Below are 10,517 nucleotides of genomic sequence, written 5' to 3'. Positions count from 1 at the left end.
ATAAGCAATTGCAACAATAACTATTTTATTACTGCTGTTACTTTAAAATAGCCTAACCAATGTGTCGTGTTACTGTATGTTACAGCAGTACCAACCTCTTTCTCTCATCCTTGGATTAACGCTGGGATCCCTGCTGTTAATTGAGGCTGTGAGTGTTTGGTGTCTGACTCATCAGTGCAGAAAGAAAGCATCACGGACACAGGTACTGTCAACAAGAAAATGAACATCTATTCATCTATACAACACAGCCATCTGGTCCCATTCTCATGTTAATAGCCTTTCCACATTGAGGCAGGTTGAAGGACAGAAGATTGTCCTGTTTAGCCTCCGAGCTTTGTTGTTTATTATGATATAAGAGCCCAGATAGAAAAGTGTTTTAATTGGTACAGCACAGGATGAGTGGTGTTTGTTGACACGCATACAGTAGGGAATCTATTCAATTATGATTATAATTATGACTCATAAAGTATATTCAACTCAGACCTCATAGTGGCAGGCAGTCACGAAAATGTTGATGCAATGAATGTTGGTGCTTTTTGCAAAGTCAAATGGATTATCAGATGGTTTGAAGAAGTCTGCAAGGACCCGTCAAAATGTTTCAAAGATCATATCTGTAATGATATTATAGCTCTAATTATTATAATAATGATTACTATTTTAATTAGTTTAAAGTTGAATTTCTAAATACTGTACAAGAATGGACATGTTAGGTACAGGACATGGTGCGGTGGATACCACCCAACTGCTCCTGAGTGAACGGAAGGGTTTCTATGGAGACCTGAAATCTCCAAGGCTGTGGACTGCGAATGCATTTTCCAAATCCATTACGTTCCAACCTGAACATTTTGAGAGGGACTCTCAACTGTCATCTATAAATTGATCTGTTTTGCTCTTGTGTTTTGAAGGACGTCCTTTTCTATTTCTATTGATATATTGTTATTTATTTGTCTTGCAAATATAGCCAAGAAAATGCATATACTGTAATCTCTCTCAGACAAACAGTATGCCTAAAAAAACCTCTTTGTATTGTGGGAAACTGTTTGCCCCAGAGCAGCTGTTACATACACCATCATCTTGCTCGGGGAGAGTGTAAATAACAAGCCGCATACTGTGGCTCTCAAAAACACTCATAGATTAGACATGTTGGCCTCAGTACGGCTTTTAAGGTCCATTAAGAGCCTGAGATATCCGGTTTCCATATGAGTTTTTCCTTTTTTGTAACTTCGCAACTGCCAATTACCCACAAAATTAGTCACAGAGCATTTTTTTTGCGCTAGAACCCAACCCTTTTCTGCTGAGGTTAAAACTATTTTTTATAAAGCTAGATTACAATCATATTATTTTCAACACGACTCTCCTGTAACTCAATCAAGAGTTGCAGCAACATCAAACCAATTTAATAGTAATTTTCATACATCATCTCAAAATCAACAACTCACACAACATGCCAGTAATGGCCAACATAAGATATTATGCAATTAAGAAAAGAAGCAACACATCGAAATGTCCCTATATTTTCAAATAGCTATGCTTTTATTTACCAGTCAATATATGTATTCCCTTCACTCTAGCATCACAAGAAATTACATTTCATACCCCAACATGCATGAACACTAGTAGCTCAGCTCTTTGTCAATGATGATTAGACAGAACATTATTGTCGATCAGTGTAAGCGAAGGTTCAATAGAGGGCTTCCTCTCCTGTTGTGAATACAACTACTTGGATTTCACCCCTAGACACAGGCACAGCTCATTCTTCTGGATCTTTCCATCGTTGTTGACATCACAGTGGCCCAGCAGGACGGCTCGGAGTTTGTCCAGCTCAGGACCGGTGATGCTGGGCTGGATAAAGAAGAAGAGCTTTAGTGGAATTGAAAACCACGTGTGGGCTCCAGCTCACATAACGTCCTGGCCAGGAAGTGAAGGAGCATTAATCTATCATGGACACAACGTGTCATTTAGGTCCCCAAGGAGACTGTCATTACAAATGACACTTAAGTATTCCTACCTACAACTTACCCTTACTAGTTCCATCATGTCTTTCACAAAGCCATCCACCTCAGGTCCTTCTAATGCTCCAGTCTTACTCTGAACAATAGAGAAGCAAGAACATGGTGCTCAGAAATAGATATAGGACATCACGTCATAGTGAGACAGAGTCTCTCGAGTCTGACATAGTATGTGTGCTGCACTCTTATTATTAGATTAGTTGCAATTGCTTTATTGTCATTGCAGAGTACAAGTACCAGACAACGAAATATAGTTCAGCATCTTACCAGAAGTGCAAATAGTGGTATAAAACATGATATAAAAACATGACATTAGTAGATTAGATTTATATACAATTATGGAAGCTATGTACAGTATGGTATATGCAGATGTATAAATAGTGAATATATCAAAGGAGGTATGTGCAATGTGCAAAAAGATGGTATGTGCAAGGTAGTATTTGTAAACAGCAGTAGTGCAAAGGGTAATTGAGTGTTCACATTGACCAGGAGTGTGTGCACCCAAGCAGTAGTGCAAAGGCTAAATAGGGTTGACCACGGTGGGGGGGGGGGGTACTGAGAGTCATTGGGCTATGGTTTAATGGTTCACAGTACACAACTGAATTGAGGTGAAATATGGAGCAAGAGACCATGAATTGTGACAGAGCCATTTACATTACCACAGGATAGATCTGATCTGAACATTTTAACTGATTCCAACCACTTAAAATGAATTTGAGAGAGGATATGGTTGACTGTCCTGCCTCATTGCTTTAATCATGATGGACAAATTAAATTGACAACATGATGATCTGCATACTGAGTGACCAGAATTGACTTTTGTCTGTATTCTCAGTAAATGAAACTGCCACATAATAAGCACTTCTCTTAATGAATGTGGTCAGGTTGTAATTACACAGATGATTGGTTTCTTACCTTCATGTCACACACAATTTAGTGCCATTAAGTTTATATTGATCCACCTAGCTTTATATTTCATCTTGCTATCATTGTATGTTATATATATATATATATACACACACAATAATACAAAGGAAGGATTGACTTGATAATCAATATTTTGCAGGCAGCCCTGAGGCACACTCTGTACTTACAACATCGTAGTGGGCAAATATCTTTTCAAAGTCTCTCTTTCTGTCTGCTTGACTGCAGTCCTGCAAGGACAGGGAGAGGATTTGATTAATCTACCATTTCCGAAGGAAGCAAATATACCAAAGTAATAAATATAACGTAAAACATTAAACTCACATCCATTTTGAACTGTGACAGGAAGTTTTCTTGTAGGGCCAGAATTCTAGTGGGAGACAATCAGTACTCAATTGTTTTTCAAACAGCAAAGTAATGAATTATACAGTAAGTTTAATTCTAACTTACCTGGCCAAATCATTCAAATCCAAACGTCCATCCTTGTTTTTGTCAAAGATTTTCATCTGTATGGAAAGGGAATCGATGCATAAGAAAAGTTTGCAATCTTTTTTTTTTTCTTTTTTTTTTTTTTTTCTGAGTGGGGCAGTCCCACTCATGTTTTTCCATTTTATTGATAGATACAGTGAAGATTTAGACAGGAAGGATGGGTGAGAGAGAGGAGGGATGACATGCAGGATATGACCCCGGCCGGAATCGAACCGGGGTCCCTGCGGTTACATGGTCAGCGCTTAACCCGCTACGCCACCTAAGCGCCCTGCAATCTTTGGTTTCTGAAAGACCAATGGAGACATTACACATCCTTGTCATTGTGTCCTGCTATGAAGCCTGAAATATTATGTCATGACAATCAGAAATGACAGTGTTGTCATGAAACAGTGTTTGTAATGGTTTAGACCGGAGTACAAAATAAAAGGCATAAAAACACTCATTTCTGGAACCACTCTTGAGAGAATGAATGTCACACTCAGGTAATGGAGTGTGTTGTTAGCATGAGACAGAGGGAGTGAATAGGAATTGAAAGTTTGACAGTTCCTCCAGCCATGGTAATCGAAGGGCTCAGCCTGTTGAGTCTCTTTAGATGAGAAGATTAATTCAGGCTGCGAGCTGTCACAGCCCCGTCTGGTGCACTGGCAATCGCATCTGGCTGAGAATAAAGCTATTTTCCTCTAAATGGGAGTCAGTGCATGGAAGGCCCATTTAAAATCAGAGCAAAAAGTTAAAAGGTTTTCAGAGAATAGAACCAGTCTCAGGACAGATACATTTGAAATGTCAAGTTGGTGACAATGTTTTGTGACTCCCCCTATCTTTGTCAGATACTGTATAGATATGGTGTACATACCGATTTACACATAATTTAAATACTGTGTTTGAACAGTATACAAGTGTTTGAACAGGACATTTGTATAATTTCAGCCACTGGTTTACAAAATCTAAGAGATCCTGTAGCATCTCTTTAAGGCCTGTATGTATCATCTAAGGCATCTTATCTTAAAAGGCACTATGACTGAACCAAGATAGCTATCAGGAGTAGCATTTAGTTGATTCCATTGGATCTTGATTCATCTCACACCACAGATAAACAAACTTGGTAAGCTGTTGCTTTACCATGGCATCCGTGTACTCGTCCACTTTGCTAGAGGATACTGCCTTCTGCTGCTGAAGAAACAGGTCCTGCAGGAAACTCTGGTAGAAGGAAGGAAGGAGGAAATACAGAAAATAACTTCAATTGAATCATAAACGCATCATGCTTTTCACTTGGCATTCAGCCCCACTCAGCATGGCTTTGCATTGAGCAGGAAAAACTCAAATGGAGTTTCAAATGTTATCGCATAGAACGGGGAATATGAATTAGCCAAAGAACACTAAGTAATTTGAGTGAGTCATCTCAGTGAGGGAAAGACAGTGGTTTCACGCAGGCAGCACTTTGAGTCTGCTGGTGAAAGAAGGGCAGTGCCCAGTGTCCGGCTCTGCAGTCACCTCTGAGGCCACTAATGCAGACTGGGTCTGTGAGTTTTCCTTCTATTGATTTCACAAATACAGTATACCTCAACCTCTCCTCCAGCCTCGCTCCAAGGAGGGGAGGACGCTGGAAAAGGCTGGGAAAGAATAGAGTCCTTGACTCTCTTTTCTCTATGGGTGAACACGGAACATTCTAGTGTGCATGTTCATTTAATTGGGAAGTAAGGCAACCCCCCTTTCATATCTTGTAGGATGCACACATAATGTGTCTTTAATGGCGTGAAATGTTAGATAATAAATAAGTGTCACAGCGTGACAGAGGGACCATGACAACTTTACCTTCAACTCTACAGCTGATATGTATCCACTGCTGTCTGCGTCATACTTCCTCCAGATCTATGGGGGGAGATAAAGTTCAAGAGTTCAATAATTACACATATAAACAAGGAACACCCACTTTTCACTATCAAATAAAAATTCAAGACTTGTATCTAAGGCTGGGTCGTGTGCCCTAAGGCTACTTTTTACAAATACTGTTACTTTTTAGAATTACTTTTTGGATACTGAGTCATTCCTGCTGGAATCAGCACCTTGAAAAGGCTGTGCACAAGGCTCTCACCTTTTTGTTTGAAACAACAAGGAACTGTTGTCGATTAATTATTTCTCATGTAGATATGTAATTAGAATGAGCACAGGAACCTCAGTCGAACAGCTTACGGAATGCTCCTTTATTAAAGCACTTCAACAGCAACAGCACTTCAACAGCATCAGTATAGCACAGCAAGCAAGCCTCCCCACAATCCTCTCTCCCTTCTATTATACCCAAACTATCTAGCCCCCCCCCGCCCCCCTTGCTGCTCCGTGACCTTGGCACTCCAGCTTCAGAAAAACAGGAAAGGTGGGAACAGAACAGAACACTTCTCGCAGCATATTTACCGTACATGACTTCTTCCATATCTGGTTTTACTGACCTGGCAGGAACTGTCTGCCAACAGCCTGGTATGACATAGCTGCTTTGCTTGGCGCATCAAACGAAAGTCTTGTCTAATGGTCGAATACAAATACTTTAACAAAGCTAATCCACACAGAGAGTGTTTTACAACTGAACGTTTATCAGGAGAGACAGCCATAGCCTTACTGTACCTGCATGAACTCAACACTGTTGTCCAGCGGTGCTTCCCTGCGGAAAACCAGCAGGAAGTTCTCATCCTCTGGCAGGATCATATTGGCCAGCTGCAATGGAATTAAAATCAGATGAGAGACAAATCATTCTGTACCACGGTGGTGGAGGATGTGAACCTGTCAGCATAGTGGGGTACTTCCACTTCTGTCATGCTCTTCTCTATCACTGCATCTCTGAAACAACACCTTTTTTTCCTTTTTCCATAGAGAATGTAAAGTATGATCACCGTGACTTGACAGAAACACGTAAAAGTATGTAATGGCAGCCCGCCAGGTTTCCTAATTATGTTAACTGTGCATTAGCGGATTAAGTTGGGCGCTGTTCAACATTCCCGTCAAAGACCGTGCTGGAGCTGTCTGAGTGGAGGTGTAGAGCTATGGCCTACAGCCACAGCGCAATGCACCAAAAACACTGACAACAACTCAATCATGACTTGAATCTCTGAAATGTGGCTAAATACCAGCGTACCAGATGGCGTTGCTACACTAACAGGAAGGGACCTTTTCAGGGCAGACAGAATCGACCAATCTGGAATACATGATGATCAGGTGTAGACCGGTTTACCTGCCCAGAGAGTTCTCTGTTATTATCATCAGTGCAGTCTACATCCACCCAGATGCTAATGCTAGGGTTAAGAGTAAAGCATACGGTTAATGCTTAGGTTAAGAACTGCATGTTGCCATTAGCAACCAAACAATGGCACACCTGGAGGGGGCCTTCATTATTGCGAGGGATTTCAACCGTTCTAATCTGAGGACTGCACACTGCACATGCCTCTTTGATATAGTCTCTTTTATACATCTGTACATTACATACTGTACCTAAACTACCATAACTGTACATAGCTCATAACTGCTTATACCTCTAAACTACCATACTTGCCATACTGTACCTATCACTATCATTGACATGTTTTTATAGCACTATTTGCACTTCTGGGGGGTATTCCATCAATGTCGCTAAAGGAAAGTCCAGGCTTATTTTTGATCAATCTCATGAGATTTGTCAAAATAATAAGCCTGGATTCATTTCGTTGGCTGGTACTTGTACTCTTGTTGAATCTAATCTAATCTAATCTAATGAGAACTCTGGGTGATTAACCTGCATGCTATGGGTTAACATATGGCCCATTTTTGCCACACAGTATACTGTAAGACTTAATACTGTAAGGTATCGGGGAATCAGTCCATTCTTGTTAATCTCATTAGTGAAACGGTTCCATTGCCAGTTTCCAGCACAGCACTTTTATATGAATGTAGATCAATCACCATAGAGACGATAAAGCTGTGCGTGGGTTCGTTTGCCAAATTCAGATGGCTGAGTGCATTTACGTGACCACTCCAATATATCGTACATTTGTATCATCCAGCAGAACCCACAAAAAAGTATCGATTTTTCCCTGACGTATAAAAGCTGCAAAGCTATTAGTCGTGGTCTGTGAACCTTTAAGGGATGGTCAGATTGAAAGTCTACTTTATAAAATAATAATGCCCTTATTCTCTGGCGCTTTCTAACTCCAAATTGGTCTCTCTCTCTCTCTCTCTATCTTCAGTATCTCTCTCTATTCTCTCTCTCTCTCTCTCTCTCTCCTCTCTCTCTCTCTCATCTCTCTCTCTCTCTCTCTCTCTCTCTCTCTCTCTCTCTCTTCTCTCTCTCTCTCTCTCTCTCTCTCTCTCTCTCTCTCTCTCTCTCTCTCTCTCTCTCTCTCTCTCTCTCTCTCTCTCTCTCTCTCTCTCTCTCTCTCTCTCTCTCTCTCTCTCTCTCTCTCTCTCTCTCTCTCTCTCTCTCTCTCTCTCTCTCTCTCTCTCTCTCTCTCTCTCTCTCTCTCTCTCTCTCTCTCTCTCTCTCTCTCTCTCTCTCTCTCTCTCTCTCTCTCTCTCTCTCTCTCTCTCTCTCTCTCTCTCTCTCTCTCTCTCTCTCTCTCTCTCTCTCTCTCTCTCTCTCTCTCTCTCTCTCTCAGCAGTAGGCAACCCAATGTGCTGCATCGTCCTACAGAGTACAGCTGGGTGCCCAGAGCCATTATCTGGGTGTTTCAGCCTGTGATTCATGACCTTAGAAATACATCTTTGTGTCTCAAAATGCCCATGGGGTGTTGTGAGGACTGACAAGCAGGTCCATAGGACAAACCATGTTAAAATAGGGAAATGCTTTTTTAACGAGATAGTGGATGCAAAACAACTGAATTAGTGTGGGAGAGACAAGCTGTCTTTTAATTGGTGCGTTTTCTGAACGGCCTTAAGCGAGGTGTTTGAGGGACTTCCTCGAGCTCTTCTCTTTTAGCTCTAGTGACCTCTAGAACAGGGAGAAGAACAACAGAGATGTATATATATATATATACCTCCTGGATCTGAAGGCGTCCATCTGCTGTGACATCATAGGCTGACATAAACCTTTTCTTCAGCTTCTGCACTTTCTCTTCTGTTATCTCTTCCTTTAAAGAGAGGAGGAAGAACAGAGTCAGAGTGACCACTTTAACCATATTTGCTTACCCTCCTGTCTCTTCTCTCGATCCAAGCCAGGGCAATATCCCTGTTGATCAATGGCGCGTAATATAATAGAGAGAGACAGAGAGAGAGAGAGAGAGAGAGAAGACACACGAGGTAAACACACATCATGGCACACTGCAGACAACATGGGGCCAGCTAGCACCTAACAGAAAGGCAGACTTATCAATGTTATTTCATTGCTTAGCAGATGCTGAGCATACAAATGATGTACATGGATTTTCTGTAAGTACTTCTCAGTACATCCACTTTTGTCATGCGCTACTCTATCACTGCATCTCTGAAATAGCACTTTTTTCCATGGAGAATGTAAAGTACAATCATAAAAGTATAAATGGCAGCCGTCCAGGCTTCCCTGGTGCTCTCTTAATTATGTTAACTGTGCATTAGGGGATTAAGTTGGACGCTGACCAAAATTCCCATCAAAGACCGTGCTGAAGCTGTCCAGTAGGTTTAGAGCTATGGCCACAGCCCAGACGATAGGAGAGAGGATACAGTAGGTACACATCATGACACACACTGCAGACAACATGGGGCCGGCAGCTCAGAACAGAAAGGCAGACATGTTATCAATGTTATGTCATTGCTCAGCAGATGTTGAGCATACAAATAAGCTAAATAAGCTAAATCGGTTTTTTCACTGATTTATGAACATTGAAATCTCAGATCTACATATTGTACTACATATGTAGATATTTTGGTCACTAAAATAGTCTATAATGAAGACATTAGGCCCACTTACATTATTCATAAAAGGTCAATTGAGTTTGAGACCTTCATACACCTCCATTTGTTACCAGGGAGCCAACACTGATAACAGCCACAGACCTCATCTTCACCCACTCTGACAACAGCCAGAACAGCATAATTGTGTTGTAGCATCCTAATGTCATTTGACCCATATCTACACAGAATACTCAACCCACTCAGGAAAAAGACAAACACTGGCAATAAGATTGTATCTGTTATGCAGCATGGAGCTAAAAGATAAACTGCACTTTTGATGTCCAAACGGGGTAAATATGTTTTTTGTTATCCATAACAATTCCTTATATGTACCTTACTGTCCGGACCATCCACCGGATCATAGGCTACCTTTTGTTTTATTATCACATGTTGACAATTCTTTAAATCGATCGATTTAACAATGAGAAATGTTTGACGATCTCTAAAAGAAGTTCCGATTCCACTCCAGAAGACCAGATGGGGTATATATATTTTAGTAAATAATTTCTAGGGAAGCGTGCGCATTAATAAGTTAAATTAATGACAGTAATTGACACATTTAAAGTTTGTTAAACATTAATGAAATGAGCTATTAATACGTTTACTCACCTCCGGACCGATTTTTTTCATCATGTGACGGAAAAAGTGATCCAACTCTTTCCCCTCAATGTAACCATTATCTGTAAAGCCATGGTTTTGTTAGAACATCTGAAATATTCTCAAAAATGTTTTTATTTTATTTAGAAAAGATGTGTAGCCTAACAACTAACTAGTAAAAGAAAAATATATTTAAAGAGATAAATACCACACTTATTAGTCACTAAAATTGAAATAATCTGATAACAATTATATTATAGCAATTGTTGATTACTCTCACCGTCCGCATCAAAGTGTTGCCAGATTTCCAGAAAACCAGCTGCGTCCAAGTTGTCAAGAGCGCACTCCATTGCAATTATCAGTAAAATACGTCTTTATAAGATACTTCTATATATGATGTCTTATTGCCTGCTGTTTGTGCTGCACTTGTTCAACAGGGGTCTTCACGTAGTCTGATCAATTCGCCAAACCCCAAGACCCCACCCCCTTGGATGGAATAAACTTCACCCACGACGCCTGCGTAGAATACAACTGAGGAAAAAACATCTGACTTCCAGAGCTTAAGAGGTTATTATGTGAAACTAAAGTCAAACAAATCAATGTCCAGTTTGT

The 10,517-nt window shown here is 40.6% G+C and overlaps 1 protein-coding gene across 1 annotated transcript; it reads right to left on the bottom strand.

Moving 5' to 3' along the window:
• Window positions 1-1,704: 1,704 nt before the first annotated feature.
• Window positions 1,705-10,255, bottom strand: LOC308166538 (secretagogin-like; the record flags this gene model as incomplete). Its single annotated transcript, XM_080540864.1, has 11 exons — window positions 1,705-1,842; window positions 2,020-2,088; window positions 3,104-3,163; window positions 3,258-3,303; window positions 3,384-3,439; window positions 4,542-4,619; window positions 5,235-5,291; window positions 6,039-6,128; window positions 8,417-8,509; window positions 9,918-9,988; window positions 10,186-10,255. 11 exons carry the CDS (start codon window positions 10,253-10,255, stop codon window positions 1,717-1,719), a joined length of 816 nt encoding a protein of 271 aa, XP_080396990.1. The 3' UTR covers window positions 1,705-1,716.
• Window positions 10,256-10,517: the final 262 nt, after the last annotated feature.

Source organism: Nansenia antarctica (assembly GCF_963989245.1).
Source record: "Nansenia antarctica genome assembly, chromosome: 10".
NCBI classification, from domain to species: domain Eukaryota; kingdom Metazoa; phylum Chordata; class Actinopteri; order Argentiniformes; family Microstomatidae; genus Nansenia; species Nansenia antarctica.
This window is presented reverse-complemented; position numbering and strand designations above follow the sequence as displayed.